Raw genomic sequence first — 17,119 nt, 5'->3', positions numbered from 1 at the left:
ATGTGATGTGATGTGAGTCATTTCTGCCCCAGTGGTTGGCATTAAAACTTTCTACTACTGGCAAAAAACTTAAATTATAATTTTTTCCGAGTAAAATAAAGGAAATTTATCTAGAGAATGTCCAAAGAATGTCACAAATAATAAAATCATGTGTATAGATGCCTTCCATTCATTACATGCTTAGAGACCGGAGAGAAACATGCACATGTGCCAAGACGGGATTTTGCCCTTTAGTCAGATATCCATTTGTCTGTCATTTAAAAACAACATTGGTTTATATTGGCAGAAAACCCCAATAACCAATGTCTGCACTAACATGTACCCATCTTCAATATATTGCATTTTTACAATACCTACATTTGTTATGGGGGAAAAACATTTCTACATATTCTGGGAGAGTTCGAAGAGGTTGCATCAAGTTTCAGGCTGTGATCTCCACTGCTTCACAGATTTGCCAACAGCCTGACAGTACACTTTGTTTTAGGGTATAAACCCACACACCGTATATGCAGCAGATATGCAACAAATACGCAGCAGATTTGTTGGTACAGATTTGATGCTGTGTTCAGTTATTTAGATCTAATCTGCTGCGATTTTGCTGCGAGTTTGCTGCGTATCGCAGCAGTAAATACGCTGCATATACGGTGTGTGGGTTTATACCCTTAGTGGACATTATTTTCCCTATGAAGCATTCTGGCTATGTATTCTGGGAATCCAGAAAGCTGTAGTTGCTATGAAATAGCAAAGCTTAAGGGTACGTTCACACTTAACGGATCCGCAGCTGATTTTCTGCTGCGGATCCGCAGCAGATTTCATTGAAATAACTAAACACAGCATCAAATCTGCACCATCAAATCTTCTGCGGATCTGCTTCAGATCTGCTGCGGATCCTGTAGGTGTGAACGCACCCTCAAATAAAAAAGGAAATATGCTTACTGCTCCCAGTACCCGCGCTGTGCCGCATCACCAAGCTCCCATAGCCTGGCGGCTGTCATTTTCTCCAGGATTCGAGGTATGTCTTGACCTGGGTTCGGATGCGGCTTTGTGTAGGCATCGGTGACTTTAACCCCCCCTAAAAAAATTCTCCTTTAATTAATCTCTTTCTTCGTCTTTTTGCAATCACTGTGCCGCCATCTCCCATACACAGAAAGCGATGCTGCTCATGTAATCTCCACCCTTCCCTCCTCTCATCTATCATATCTGTGAGATCTCCTCTATTGATGCCTTGGTAGACTCTTCTCTCCTATGCCTGCACACAATGTCATGGTGAAGCAGCACCGCAACCAGATATGTAAAAGGAGTTGAACAGATTTTACAGCAACAATTCTTTAGAGAACTATGTTTACTTATGCATTTATAAAGAAATTGAACAAGAAGGAATATATTTCCTTTCATTTATTCATTTCACTATACCATTCACATATCATTTCAACAGGTAACTTCACCTGTAGTTGCCCAATTTCTCAGACTACAAACTGCTGACTGTGGCTTAAAATGTCACTGTCGTTATAACTTTCAAAATATAAATCAAAAGTAGATGTGATATAAAGCAAGTTTGCAATTTACATTCATTATTTTTTTTAGTTATCATGGAAAACACGGCACTTCCTATTTTCTGACAGTTTTTTTCTTAAAGAACAGGAAAAAGTCAGAAAACAGGAAGTCCTGTGTATCCCAGGCCATCTGAGCGCTCACAGAGAGAAGGCAGTCATGTGATTGATGGACACATTGAGCCGTGACTCTCTGTACTGGCCGGAATTCCTGGGTTTAGTCTGTTTATTACAACCCGCACAAGTCAGAAATCTGCCTTCAGGAGACTGGACCTGGATTTCTGGTAAGTACAGCTTTGTTTTACAGCATGATAACTACAATAAAATAATGAATGTAAATTGCAAACTTGCTTTATTTCACATCTACTGTTGATGTAGATGTTGAAAGTTATAACAACAGTGACACTTTAAGGCCTGAGGTTTCCCTAAGACAAAAACATTTACATGGCTTTTTTTTTTTTTTTTGAAGGGGGGAGGGGCTGAAAAAGAAAGCCCCAAAAATGCCCCAAAACTGCCAGTTCTGCTTGCTTTTGGTGATTTTTCTGGCATTTTGTAATTTTAGTGTAAATCAGTGTAGGCGGTTTTATCTCCAGCATATAATCCTCTGTGGATTTTTTTTTCTTTCATCGTGTAAATACAGGATTTCCATTGAAGAATTTTGGGAAAGTAAAGAAAAAAATGTGAGAAAAAGTATATAGACACAGCTGTTTTTCAGGCGTCCTTAGAAGTCTAGGCGACGAAAAACACCACTAATAAAAGTATAATAAATATAATAAAATAACTATTTTAATAAAAATTCCTTGTGTTTATGGCATTTCTTTATTGACTCTCATCTAACACCAGGCTTCAGGGTTTTAGAGCCAAAAGTAAGCCATTTTTAATGGAAAAAACGCATAGTGTGATTCCACCTTGATGATGAAATGCTGACTATAGACTGCTGTACATTTGTCACAAGGTGAGAATTTAGAATTTCATGAGCAGAAGCTACAATAAGTTATAATAATATAGTTATATAATAAAACGAAGCATATCATTGACTCTGAAGCAAACAAGGGTCTTATTCCCATTGCTCTATGCAGGGAACTCTGCTAAGCCATTTTAGTTTTGAAGATGTCAGATCACCTTAGTGCTTGCTTGGCAATTTATAAAGTTACTCTATATTAAAAAAAATACTATATAAATCATCATGCAAACAAATAATAAATGAAGCCATGTTATACTCACTTCTTAAGTGACTCTTCTGTGAGCTTATGCTTGCGGTAGATATGAACAATTACACATTGACATCTACTTACTTTTGGCGTTGGACAGGAAGCAGTGGAAAGTCTTGATGTAGCCTGCGCCCGCGGTGATTCAGAAGGGGTGGTACTTAGTGATGCAGTGTCTCGTGGTAGTACCTGCACCCCACGAGAGATAATGGAATCTGGAATCTAAAACACAGAACATTTACAATTAGAGAAACTATGGACAGATATAGGCGGGGAAAAAATTCCCCTACACATTGCAACCCAGTGCTTAAAAAAAAAAAAACTATTGGGAGTTTGCCATAAAGTGATTCTCCACCTTTAAGGTTAAAGAAAATGATACTTCAGGATGGACAATTACCGTAAGCTGTAGGTCACCAAGACTCAGGAAGATGACCATAGACAAATGTTCTGCTGAACATCTATTGTTCATATGACATACAACTGAGTACCCACTATGGTTCTTGGCGTCTACCATAAAAAGTTTTATAGCTGCCTCATCTCCTTTCCAGCTCCATATGCCCATTCTACCAACATGAAGATGAATGTTAATGAAGGATGAAGTGGAAGACAGCTTAGTGTGGATATTAATGTGACTAGTAAGTATTCAAAGGCTGTCTATAGTCAGTTTCCACCTTACAAACACTTTATGAACAAAAGTATTAGGACAGGACTCAATCATTGAATTCAGGGGTTTCTCAGTCCCATTACCCAGGGTGTAAACAATGCAGCTCCTACCAGTCCTACAAACATTCGGGAAAGAACAAGTCACTCTAAAGAGCTGGGACCACAGGGACCACATCTTGTTTGGCAATAAAGGGGAACTATCAGTAGGAGACAAGGAGGAGGAAGGTAGGTTTCTTACCTTCATCCTCAGCGCCGTTCCGGTGTAGTTAGTCGTTTGCTCCATGGTCTGGTAAGACCGGTAGGAGCACTGCCCTAACCCCATACTACCGATCTGCCCTAGGCCAGCTCACCCCTTCCTAATTATAATCAATGAAGTGGGCCAGCCGGGGGGAGGGCTGGATCGGTAATATGGGGGTGGGGCAGGTCTTACCGGACCATGGAGAAAATTATTAACCCAATCGGAACGGCACCAAGGATGAAAGTAAGAGACATACCATCATCCTCGTCTCCTGCACCATAGGGACAGGTGAGATTCGTCTACTCACTACTACGTCTACTCTACATTCACTTTTAAAATCAGCATAAAAACTGTGCCCTGCCGGGAGCTTCGCTGTATGGGTCTCTGTGGCCGAGCAGCTGTATGCAAGCCTCAGATCACCAAGCACAAACACTGGACTCCAATTTGTTTTGAGCATGAACAACAAAAAAACAAAGCAAAAACAAAACTTGCAATATCCCTTTAATGGTTTGGCCATTTTTTTCTTTCAGCATGACTGCAGTACACACAGAAAGCTCCATAAAGACATGGTCAGGTAGGTTTAGTGTGAAAGACTGTGGGTGACCACGCTGAGCCCTGACCTCAACCCAATCCAATAAATTTGGGATTAACAAGGATTGAGAATGAGATCTCGGCCCTCTCCCAAACATCTGTGTTAGACAAATGCTCTTCTGGAAGAATGCGCTGAAATTCCCGCAGACACCTACAAAATCTTGTAAAATGTCTTCTTAGAAGAGTGGAAGCCATTATAGATGGGGGGGGGTGCAACTCCATATTCATTCCTATGGATTTACGAAAGGAGGTCCTAAAAGCTCCTGTAGGTGTAACAGACTATATAGGTGCCCCAATACTTCTGTTCATACAGTGTTTAGTAATTGACACTACTTTATTGGTGGCTGCAGCAGACATCAAAAGCCAGGTTTATAGATTGAACTAGAATTTTTTGTATTATGTAACTTATCATAAATCATTAGGACACTAAGGATGTTAATGTGTGACATAAATGAAAGGACATGTGCAAGCATTGGAGAAATGAAATCTGGCAGCTGGGTGGCTGCTAGAGGCAACACCTTCACTTTTTATAAGTTACGCTTGTATACATAAAAGATGGGTGGGTGCATTGGTAAATAGTATATACAGTTACAAGAAAAAAAAAAGTAGGTGAACCCTTTAGAATTACCTGTATGTCTACACTCATTACTAATAAAATATGGTCAGATTGCTATTTTAGTCATGAATATAGATGAACGCTATGTAACTATTAAAATAATCCACACACCGTTCATATCTTGTTGAGTAAACATCCACTAAGCAGGGAGAAAAGGGAACGTTTATACAGTGTAATCCCTTGTGGGCAGGGTCCTTTCCCCATGTACCGGTCTGCCACTTATCTTCAGGTAATGTGTTTTTGATCTTGTAATGTTCCTGTTTGTCACCCCCTATCACTTCTATAGCGCTCTGAAATGAAGGGTCCTTTAAAAATTAATAATTATTCAAGGCTTCACATTTTCTCCCAACTTTGTGGAAGTTTACTCAATGTAGATCTGAGTGAACTTCGAGCATGCTCGTGTTTGTCCAAGCCAGAGCGAGCAGCATTTTATTAGCAGTGGCTGCTGAAATTGAATAAAGCCTTAAGGCTGCCTGGAAAACATGGATACAGTCTATGGTCTAAGGCTGTATCCATGTTTTTAGGCAGCCTTAGGGCTTTCTCCAACTTCAGCAGACACTGCTAATCATAATGCCGCACGCTCGGCTTCGTACAAACGCAAGCCTGCTCTAAGTTTGCTCAACTCTACACAATGGCACGACAAGTACAATTCTTAGAGGATCATTAGTTTTTCTCTATGTGTCTATAATTGTGACTGAAATGACAATTAGAGGACATTGGCTCGGATTAAGCCGTGATTGGCTGCTATGTTTTGGTTTTAGGCAGTGATAAATCCGGGCCATTGTACTAGTATTAGGCAATTCCACTTACTTTTGATCCATGCACTGTGGGTGTTTATGCAATGTGCATGAACAGTACAGCTTTTGGTGTGTTACTAGTTTTATTATTAATCTAATATTTTGTGTTAATGTCTAGATGACAAACATACCACACTGTACTAGTAAGTAGTACTAAAATCAGGTAATCACTTACTTTTTATCCCGGTACTGTGGATGTTTATGCAATGTGCTCAACAAAAGGCATGAACAGTATAACTTTTGGTATGTTATTAGTTTCATTATTAATCTAATACACTGTGTGTACGTCTAGATGACAAACATATCATACTGTATGCAGTGCAAAAATCAGGTAGAGCAATCACAAAGGGTTCACTTACTTTTATCGCAATGAAGCACAAACATCTATGTACAAGTAAATACAATTATATATATACACACACATACATACACACACACACACACAGGTAAGGTCCCATCACAGGGCCTGAGGTTATCAGATCTATTAGACTGTGGTACAATTATTGTGACTGCTTATTCTCAAGCTAAACAGAACAAGGATTCGTCCATCATGCTAGGTCTTGCTCACATCCCCATTTATAATGCAAACCACAGAATAGTGCCAATGCCTTATAGACACTACTGCCTTGTAATGGGGTCTGCTAGCGGCTGCCATGGTGTCTATTACTTTGACAGGAAGATTAAAGTGGCAAATGTGAACAGAGCCTTACTTTCATGCTGCCCTATGGGAGGCAATGGGGAACGCCACCCCTTTAGTACCTACGAGAGCGCAATACAGTACAACTATATCTACAAACTCGCTGCAACGAAAGCCTCATGATAATCCTGGAAACAGGGCTTATGCAAATATTCAGAGATTATAAAGGCAATATAAACCACACAGGCGTTCTGGTGTCAGACGTTACACAGTAGATTGAAGAACTAGATCAAACCGGTCTGCACATAGCTGAGGGGATATTTAAGCTTTGCAATTCAGTGAATCTTTAAGGAAGCCTTTCCACTACATGAGGATGCCGTAAAAACGTCTCACTGCAGGGATGCACGGGAAATAGAATCTCTGACATCGACAACGTGGCTGCCGCTAAGATGGCTCACCCTGCAGATTTGTCTTTGTCCGTATGGAAATTGGAAATGCAATGTAAGCTGCAGGAAAGTGAAATGCTGCTGTTGTCAAAATATGTAATATCGTGGGTCAGCAAATCTAGGATGTCACATAAAGAAGTTTTATACTCGCGTCTCGAATGAGTGTTATATTACATAAGTCGGAGATGTCTCTCAGGATTTTAGACTTGCATAGGCTTTGGATTTATTGGAGTAGAGGGTAAAAAAAAATTGCCAAAAAATAAAATGTCTGCTGGTTGCTTCTCAAGAAGGTGTGAAGACTTTGGGATTGGAATTTGTACCAAATCAGGGGAATCAAAGATATGTAATAGTGACGACATATACCCAACAATCAGCAGGGGGCAGTGCTTTACCCCCCACAGAACCGATCTGTTCATCCATTGCCACATCATGAATATTTAAAGGGGGCTCTGCAGAATGCCTATTCTATAAGGATTATATGTACATATTCAGGGAGCCCTGCTTAAAGCGACTCTGTATCCACAATCTGTCGCCGCCAAGCCCCTTGTACCTTCAGATAGCTGCTATTAATCCAAGATCTGTCCTGGGGTCTGTTTGGCAGGTGATGCAGTTATTGTCCTAGTTATTGATGCAGTTATTGTCCTAAAAAACAACTTCGCTGTGTCAAATTGGCATGGCCTAGAGCAGTGCTTCTCAATTCCAGTCCTCAGGCCTCACCAACAGGACATGTTTTGAGGATTTCCTTAGTATTTAACAAGTAATATAATTATAGTCAGTGCATCAGGTATTATCACAGGTGATCTTTGTATGGGATATCCTCAAAACATGACCTGTTGGTGAGGCCTGAGGACTGGAATTGAGAAGCACTGGCCTAGAGTGTCTGTGCCCTAGGCCTGCACTGCCTCTCTGTTCCTCCTCCCCACCCACTTCATCATTGGGAATGCCCCTGGGCAGGATCTCTCCTAATTATCACTTCTCTAAACACTGCACATGTGCAGTGTTCAGACAGGTGATTAATAGGAGAAATCCTGCCTGGGGCATTCCCAATGATGAAGTGGGTGGGGAGGAGGAACAGAGAGGCAGTGCAGGCCTAGGGCACAGACACTGTAGACCACGCCAATTTGATACAGGGCTGCAAGCTTAAAAGTTGCTTTTTAGGACAATAACTGCATCACCTGCCGAATGGACCCCAGGACAGATCTTGGATTAAAACCAGCTATGCGACGGTACAAGTGGTTTTGGGGGGGTCAGATTGTGGGTACAGAGTTGCTTTAAGCTGGCCATATATGTTAGATAGTTGTTGGGGTGGAAGCTTTTGACAGACTATCCTATCTGGAGACAGCTTCACCACATCAGCAAGATTGGCGTTGGCCTGCAGAGCCTTTACAAGTCTTGACTAATCATGGAGCCAGACCATGCGAATAATGACTGTGACTAATGACTAATTACTATACTTCAGCTCGACTTTTTCATAAAATATTGGAAATCCATCCATAGGTTAAAAGGAAACTAGTCATCAATTTCATGCCGTCTCGACCACATGTCATTGGGATGGTCAGGGTGCCCCACCGTCCTTGATTGATTGGGTGTCCCCCATACCAAATAAGGGGGTGGTTTAAGCTGTTAAGTCAGGGAGAAGCTGCCTGGGACCACCCCGATGACTTGTGGTTCAGGAAGTATGTAAAATTGTGTATCTCTAAAAACACTTTAAACAGACAATAAAACTTGCATGTTCATGTGTGTATGAAAAACAAGGGCAACCATGAATATGAGGAATGCCCTTGGAGCTGTATGACCCTTTATCCAGCAAATAGAAGAATGACTCACTCTAGAAGACACAATAGGTCTTGCCTATACTACCTGCTACTGCTGGGTACTGGGGAGCTGCAAAAAGAAGAGGTCCCTGATATCTACCTCTATACCCATATCAGTCTACAGACACACTTATATACACATATAGGTTACTATATCATGAGGTAGTTAGTAGTGGTTAGCTTTAGTGTCCCTTTAGTGACACTGTGTTGTTCTTACCCGGTCCCCAGCACTGGCTGTAGGTTGATGGACACCCGGGAGAGGAGTAGAACCTTTTGCCATGATTTCAACAAGGTTGGTGCAGGGAGGATGAATCTAACAGACAACACACAATGAACCGTGCACATGAGCATGACAAAGAAGCATCAAACATAATAAAACAAAAACATAAGGGAAATAAAAACTAAAAAACAAACACAAAACATGCATGATCTAACTGCAATGAAATTATGGTGGGATGAAATGGCTGGGGATTCAAAAGTCTAAAGAAAAGTAATAACCACTATTCATAGCTCCCTTACAGTGCCTATGTTACTATTCATAGCTCCCTTACAGGTTTACCTATGTTATTATTATACCTCTGTAGAAATGGGGCTGTATTGCCCAATATCTACATCTAGTTGATCTTTTATACCTACTGTGTATTTTACGGATTACACTGTGTATTTCCATTGTGCTTTGGGAGGTGAAACTTACCTTATCTGTTCTCAAACTTCCCCATAAGGAACAACGTAAATGTCTTTAATTGATTTTAAACTCCATAGGTCAGGTGCAGAGCGCCCGACGCACAGAGTGTAAAGACTAGCAGTAAGTAGTAGTGCATCTTGTTCCCCGCAGCAGAGGCAGAGATAGGCAGGAAACAGCTCCTCCAGCCCCTGGACCTTTCTCCAGGCCGCGGCCCACTCATCCTTAAGCCCGGGCTGGCCACCGCTCACTGATCTGGCCGCTGCCTGGTTCTCCCTCTCCACTGCCGCTTCCTGGTCTGAGCTGCAGCTCAGCTATTCAGCGGCCAGGACAGGACTTTGCTACGACCGCTGAATCGCTGAGCTGCCTTAAGACGTCACGTCAAGTCACAGCTCAGACCAGGAAGCGGCAGCCGGACGGGGAGGCGCGATCTGGGACCCATCGCTGGAACCGGGGAGGTAAGTGACCGGCGGCCTCTATTTCCACCCCTTCCCTGGCCATACAATAAGAATAACCCCAGCCAGGAGTACCTCTTTAACCAATAAACTTCTTAATTTTTTTTAAAAATTGCCTATTTGTTTTTTCTCTCTTTTGGTGCGACATCAATATGTGCCTTATCCATGTGCTTTTATATCACTGTGTGCATTATTCCCATACTGCAACTGTATTCCAATACTGTGATGTGACTCTGAGCAGTGTCCCTGCTCTGTGACATCACCACACTCATTATTTCAATATTATGACCTCACTATGTGCATTATATCTATACTGTAACATATACAGTATAAATAAAAGCTATGGCTCATCCTGGGGGGAAAAACAGCCCTCATGGAGCTTCATACTATATGCATTTTACTGCTGTAATGACAATAAACTGCAGAATAAAGGTAACATGTCACTTATACCGCAAAGAAAACATAAGCCAACTGAATGCAACATCCCAGTCTCTTAGCTGTATCATTATACTCTATCAATAGCATGTGCTATCTATATTAGTATACTCTTATTAAAAAAAAAATATAATATAATATAATATATATATATATATATATATATATATATATATATATATATATATATATATATATACATATATATATTTATTAACAGGGGTTGATTACTCTCTGCACAATAACAATTTGTTATAAAGCATTACATATATTAGGATGAAGGGTGGCTGCACTTAGACGTCAGCAGTTCTTACCATGGCCGCTGCACTGATGGATGCATGATGGGAACAACTGTGTTCTAGGATCCTGTGACCCTTATCACGATGAGAAATGCTTGGATGCGTCTAATAACACACAATGTGCATGATCACAAAACACAGGACACAGTGTCATCCAGACAGAAATGTGGGAAATCAGAGCAGTAAATGGCTGAACACAACTACAACTAGAATGAAGCAGCATAGAGAACACCTACGAGAACATGTAGCAAAGTGTGGTTGTGTAGAGTAGTATACATACAGGGGGAGATTTATCAAACATGGTGTAAAGTGAAACTGGCTCAGTTGCCCCTAGCAACCAATCAGATTCCACCTTTCTTTTTCCAAAGAGTCTGTGAGGAATTAAAAGTGGAATCTTGGTTGCTAGGGGCAACTGAGCCAGTTTACGCCATGTTTGATAAATCTCCCCCACAGGTCCTAGCCATAGTAAGCATATGGAAACCCAATAAGAAAAGCTGGATTTGGTGCTGAGTAGAGGAGCAGGACTCCAGGACTCCCTGTTCCTGTACAGCAGTGAGTAGTCTGTATGCATAAAAGTGTCCAGCAGACTGGTGTGGTCCGGTACTGTGGCACACACAGTAAGCTGTGATGCACACAATGTATCATCGCTTACTAAGTATACAGTAAAATTGTGAGGCAAAATATACCGTAAACGGTGATTCATACAATAGTGTATACATTGCCACTCACTACAGTAAGGCCTTATTCACACGTCCCGTAAAACTGCCCGTGATCGCGGATCCACAACCACGGACAGTGTTAGGGGACATTGAATTCTATGAACCTATTCACACGATCCATGCTGTGAGCCACTCCGCAATCCACACCGGAAAAAATTAGGACATATCCTAGTGCGGAGGCGGATCACGGATTCCTCAGATGGCACATCCGTGGAACCCTTAAGAAAAAAACGGATCCCATGACACCTGTCAAAGCTCCTGTCACCCCCAGTATGGCATTGCATACCTACAGGGTCCCCCTCTTCCCCTTCCCTTGGAGCGCATCTGACCGAAACCCCTGGCCCCCACTTCTCCCAGAGTGGTGTGGTGTACTTGCTGGGTTGATGCGCTGCCAGGCTGCCCAGGGGCGGGGGGGTTAGGTGATAGCTACCAGGTCTATGCATACTAAACACAGCTGTCAGGCTCCAGGGGGTGGTGATGCGTTACCAGGTTCGGGGGGAGCACGGACACGGAAGTAGAAATGGATGCAAATGCAAATGATTATCCACGGATCACGGAGTAAAAATAGCGGGAGGTTTTGCGGCCCTGAAAAATCACTGAACGTGTGAATGAGGCCTAAAGCCTTATTCACCGGTCCTGTAGGTGATTCCAGATTTTTTTCTTAGAAAGCCTAAGGGGTTGTCCAGGCTTAGAAAAACATGGCCACTTTCTTCCAGAGACAGCAACCCTCTTGTCTCCAGTTTGGGTTCAGGTTTGGCAACTCCGTTCCACTGAAGTGAATGGAGCTTGATTACAAACCATACCTAAACTGGAGACAAGATTGGTGCTGAAGTAAGAGGACATGTTTTTCAAATGCTGGATACCCCCTTTAACCAAAAAAATATCTTCTAACAATTATGAAAATAGTTCCTTCCATGTGTTTGAGGTCCATAAGATAGAGCTAAATGTACAGCCATTAAAGTGTACCTATCCCAAACAAAAAAGAGAGAGAGACAGGTCAAAAGTTTTTTATCGGTCAGGGTGCAAGGGATCAGACCTTGACCGATCAGTAGAACAATTAGGGCAACATGGGCAACATCTTTAGACCACACACTACTGTTCTGCAGGGTTCACCTAAAAGGGTTGTAAAGGATTATAAAAATATAGCTGCTTTCTTCCAGGAACAGCACCTCTCCTGTCCTCTGTCTGTATGTGGTACAACAGCTCAGTTGCACTGAAGCGAATGGAGCAGAGTTGTAATACCACATACAACCTAAGGACAGGGGTGGTGCTTACTGAAACCCTACTTAAAGGGGTGCTTCACAGGAAAAAAAAAATCACCACTCTCTGTGTCAGGAGTTTTCCAGGACATACAGCAGTTGATAAATACTGGAAAACTTGAGATTATTCTGTGTGTGTTAAGATAGAAGTAATTTAAAAATCTGTTTAACTTTCTGGGACTAGTTAAAGGGGTACTATGGGGAAAATCTTTTGCTTTTTAAATCAACTGGTTTCAGAAAGATATATAGATTTGTAATTTACTCCTATTTAAAAGTCTCAAGTCTTCCAGTACTTATCTGCTGCTGTATGTCCTGCAGGAAGGGGTGTATTCTTTCCAGTCTGACACAGTGCTCTCTGCTGCCATCTCTGTCCATGACAAAAACTATGTGGAGCATTAGACAATTCCCATAGAAAACCTTTCCTGCTCTGGACAGTTCCTGACATGGACAGAAGAGGCAGCAGAGAGCACTGTGTCAGACTGGAGAGAATACACCACTTCCTGCAGGACATACAGCAGCTGATAAGTATAGGAAGACTGGAGATTTTTTTAATAGAAGAAAATTAAAAATCTGTATAACTTTTTACAACCAGTTGATTTGAAAGAAAAAGATTTTCGCCACATAACCCCTTTAATTAAAAAAAAATATATATTTTTCCTCTGCCAATGTTGAACCTCCATCAATTAGCTATTGATGACCTATATTTAAAGGGGTATTCCCATCTCCAAAAGATATCCTGAATCCACATATTCAGCATAATATTCCTTAGAGGGAAGGATGCAAGAAAAGTCAGGATGTTGCGTTCTACACGAAATGACAGATAACACAACAGCGTTCAATAAGTTATAGGCAGTAACATGATATATGTAGATATTGATGCTTACCATTTCTGATGCATTGATGGAAGAATGATGGGAACAACTGTTTTCTGGGATCTTGTGAACTTTAGAATGACGGGAGGGTCTGATGGATGGAAGGGTCTGATGAACAACACACAATGAAGATGGTACGTGATCACAAAGAGGACCCAGAAATATAGAGAGATATAAAACTGTATAAGGCTATGTTCACACAACGTTAATTCCGCTGTAATCAATCAATCAATATCTGCGGTACTTACGTTGTGCTTCGGGCTAGTGTGCAGTGGGGAGTTCTGATCCGGGCACGCACGGATGGGTCCGCATCAGAACTCAGCGGCGCTAAAGATTATCCGGCCGGTACTGCAGCGTGTGAACATAGCCTAATACTATAGGCACATTTAAAAAGCATCATTGCATAATCATACAACATGACAAGTGGGATTCTCATTACACTCTTATCACATGTGTATAGTAGATACAAGTATATAATAAACCTTGTAATGCATCTTAAAGGAAAATGCCTCTATCGCCACTTATCAGGCTACATTTCTACTCCTCCTTTCTAACCATTTACTCTTAAAACAGCTGAAGCCTGTCCTGAAAGGTAAGAAGTACAATCAGTTCACGGAGGGATCACATTACATGTTGCCCATACAAGTTTATGGAGAGAAGAGGAAGGAGGGGAGTACTAGATATCACCTTGATTCTGAATTTACTGCTTTAACTGCTTAGTAGTGCTCTATAATGTCCTCTATGTTGCTCGTGTTTCTGAAAGTGTGATATAGAGTTATGGAGGAGCAGATACTTTTTTTTATGTGTAAACTGTATGGAAGACGCGTCAGCTAATCTCCACCTACTAGGGCAGGGACACCAGTTCTTTTTTAAGTAGGTTTAGGCTTGTATATTTGAAACCCCCATAATTGACCCCATTTTGGAAACTAGACACCTTAAGGAATTAATCTAGGGGTATAATGAGCATTTTGACCCTACAGGGGCTGGAGGAAAGTATTCCCAATTAGGCCGGAAAAAATGAAATATAGAAATTTTCAAATATGTTCGTTCAGATTAAAGTTTCTAATTTTTACAACAAGAGAGAAAAAGCACCCCAAAATCTGTAACGCAGGTTCTCCTGAGTACAATGGTACCCCATATGTGGGCGTAAACCACTGTATGGCCACACAGCGGGGCTCAGAACGGAAGTAGCGCCAATTAGCATTTTCAGTGCAGATTTTGCTGTAATAGTTTCTGAGCGCCAGGTCCGTTTGCAGAACCCCTGTAGTGTCAGCAGAGTGAAACCCCCCCCAAAAGTCCCCCCATTTTGGAAAGTACACCCCTCAAAGAATACGGCTTGGTGTGCGGTGAGCATTTTGACCCAACAGGTATTAGAGGAAAGGATTATGTTTGTTTAGTTTAAAATTTCTCAATTTCATGAGGAACAGGAGAGAAAATGCACCCCAAAATCTGTAACGCAGGTTCTCCTGAGTACAATGGTACCCCATATGTGGGCATAAACCACTGTATGGGCACGCAGCAGGGCTCAGAAGGAAAGGAGCGTCATTTTGCCGGAGCAAAACCGCAGCTAGTGTCGATTATTAGAATAGCGCAGTTGCAAAAAAAATGTTTTTAAATGAGATTACAGGTAATCTGGTGTGGTGACGGGCAATCTGGGAGTGTTTACTTGCCATCTGGGGTGGTGACGGGCAATCTGGTGTGGTACGGGCAATCTGTGGCAATCTGGGGTGTTTATGGGCAATCTGGGGGTGTTTACTGGCTATCTGGGGTGGTAACGGACAATCTAGGGGTGTTTACTGGCTATATGGGGTGGTAACGGACAATCTGGGGTGGTGACGGGCAATCTGGGGGGGGGGGTCACAGGCAAACTGGGGTGGTTACAGGTAATGCAGGGCGGTTACAGGTAATGCTGGGCGGTTACAGGTAATGCTGGGCGGTTACAGGTAATGCGGAGTGGTTACAGGTAATGCGGGGTAGTTACAGGTAATGCGGGGTGGTTACAGGTAATGCGGAGTGGTTACAGGTAATGCGGGGTGGTTACAGGTAATGCGGGGTGGTTACAGGTAATGCGGAGTGGTTACAGGTAATGCGGGGTGGTTACAGGTAATGCGGGGTGGTTACAGGTAATGCGGGGTGGTTACAGGTAATGCAGGGTGGTTACAGGTAATGCGGGGTGGTTACAGGTAATGCAGTGTGTTTACAGGTAATGCGGAGTGGTTACAGGTAATCCGGGGTGGTTACAGGTAATCCGGGGTGGTCACAGGTAATCCGGGGTGGTCACAGGTAATCCGGGGTGGTCACAGGTAATCCGGGGTGGTCACAGGTAATCCGGGGTGGTCACAGGTAATCCGGGGTGGTTACAGGTAATGCGGGGGTTACAGGTAATGCGGGGTGGTTACAGGTAATCCGGGGTGGTTACAGGTAATCCGGGGTGGTTACAGGTAATGCGGGGTGGTTACAGGTAATGCGGGGTGGTTACAGGTAATGCGGGGTGGTTACAGGTAATCCGGGGTGGTTACAGGTAATCCGGGGTAGTCACAGGTAATCCGGGGTGGTTACAGGTAATCCGGGGTGGTTACAGGTAATGCGGGGTGGTTACAGGTAATGTGGGGTGGTTACAGGTAATGCGGGGTGGTTGCAGGTAATCTGGGGTGGTTGCAGGTAATCTGGGGTGGTTACAGGTAATGCGGGAGGTTACATGTAATGCAGAGTGGTTACAGGTAAAGCAGGGTGGTTACTGGTAATCTGGGAGGTTACAGGTAATGCGGGGTGGTTACAGGTAATGCGGGGTGGTTACAGGTAATCCGGGGTGGTTACAGGTAATCCGGGGTGGTTACAGGTAATGCGGGGTGGTTACAGGTAATGCAGAGTGGCTACAGGTAATGCAGGGTGCTTACAGGTAATTCAGGGTGGTTACAGGTAATCTGGGGTGGTTACAGGTAATCTGGGGTGGTTACAGGTAATGCGGGGTGGTTACAGGTAATGCGGGGTGGTTACAGGTAATGCGGGAGGTTACATGTAATGCAGAGTGGTTACAGGTAAAGCGGGGTGGTTACAGGTAATGCGGGGTGGTTACAGGTAATGCAGGGTGCTTACAGGTAATGCAGGGTGCTTACAGGTAATGCAGGGTGGTTACAGGTAATGCGGGGTGGTTACAGGTAATGCAGGGTGCTTACAGGTAATGCAGGGTGCTTACAGGTAATGCAGGGTGGTTACAGGTAATCCGGGGTGGTTACAGGTAATCCGGGGTGGTTACAGGTAATCCGGAGTGGTTACAGGTAATCTGGGGTGGTTACATGTAATGCGAGGTGGTTACAGGCAATCCGGGGCACTTGACTTTTTATCCCGTCACCAATGATTTTTGGTGACGGGACAAAGAGTGCCGACAGCATTTGGAACAAGTGATCAGTGGTATATAGTATATACCGCTGATCACTTGTAACCAGGAACACATCGGCTAGTCCCCGATCATTGCCCCATGCTCTCCGCCACAAGTTTCTGGCTGCGTACTCGCAGCGAGACTCGCTGTGGATCACGGCCCTGTGTACTCAATGGCAGACAAACTCGCAGCAGGGATGTACATTCCTGCTGCGAGTTTGTCGGCAGCCCACCCCGTTAACCCCACAGTTGCCGAAGACTATACATCACCTGATCCCAGAGGAAGCTGGAGTCGGGATCAGGTGATGTATAGTCTCCGGCTGCCAGAGGTCAACGGTGCGGGCTGCTGCGAGTTTGTCTGCCATTGAGCCGCCGCCACCGGGTGGCAGTTTATTCCGATGCGTCCGCCGTTAAAAGGCGCATGCATCAGAATAAAGCCCATTAGTGGCCGACGTGAAAA

General features: G+C 43.1%; 1 protein-coding gene across 14 annotated transcripts in view; it reads right to left on the bottom strand.

The window, feature by feature from the left end:
• GPHN (gephyrin) overlaps positions 1 to 17,119 on the bottom strand; it is a 237,088-nt gene that overhangs the window by 79,099 nt on the left and 140,870 nt on the right. For 12 of the 14 annotated variants that reach the window (XM_069950663.1, XM_069950657.1, XM_069950656.1 and 9 more), the window contains exons 8-11: positions 13,294 to 13,389; positions 10,447 to 10,536; positions 8,778 to 8,873; positions 2,846 to 2,980 (exon numbers count right to left, since the gene is read on the bottom strand). In XM_069950663.1, the coding sequence (XP_069806764.1) occupies positions 2,846 to 2,980; positions 8,778 to 8,873; positions 10,447 to 10,536; positions 13,294 to 13,389 (417 nt within the window). The remainder of the gene's footprint in view (positions 1 to 2,845; positions 2,981 to 8,777; positions 8,874 to 10,446; positions 10,537 to 13,293; positions 13,390 to 17,119) is intronic. The other 2 variants (XM_069950655.1, XM_069950660.1) reach the window with 2 other exon arrangements.

Source organism: Dendropsophus ebraccatus, chromosome 13 (genome assembly GCF_027789765.1).
Source record: "Dendropsophus ebraccatus isolate aDenEbr1 chromosome 13, aDenEbr1.pat, whole genome shotgun sequence".
Taxonomy (NCBI): domain Eukaryota; kingdom Metazoa; phylum Chordata; class Amphibia; order Anura; family Hylidae; genus Dendropsophus; species Dendropsophus ebraccatus.
This window is presented reverse-complemented; position numbering and strand designations above follow the sequence as displayed.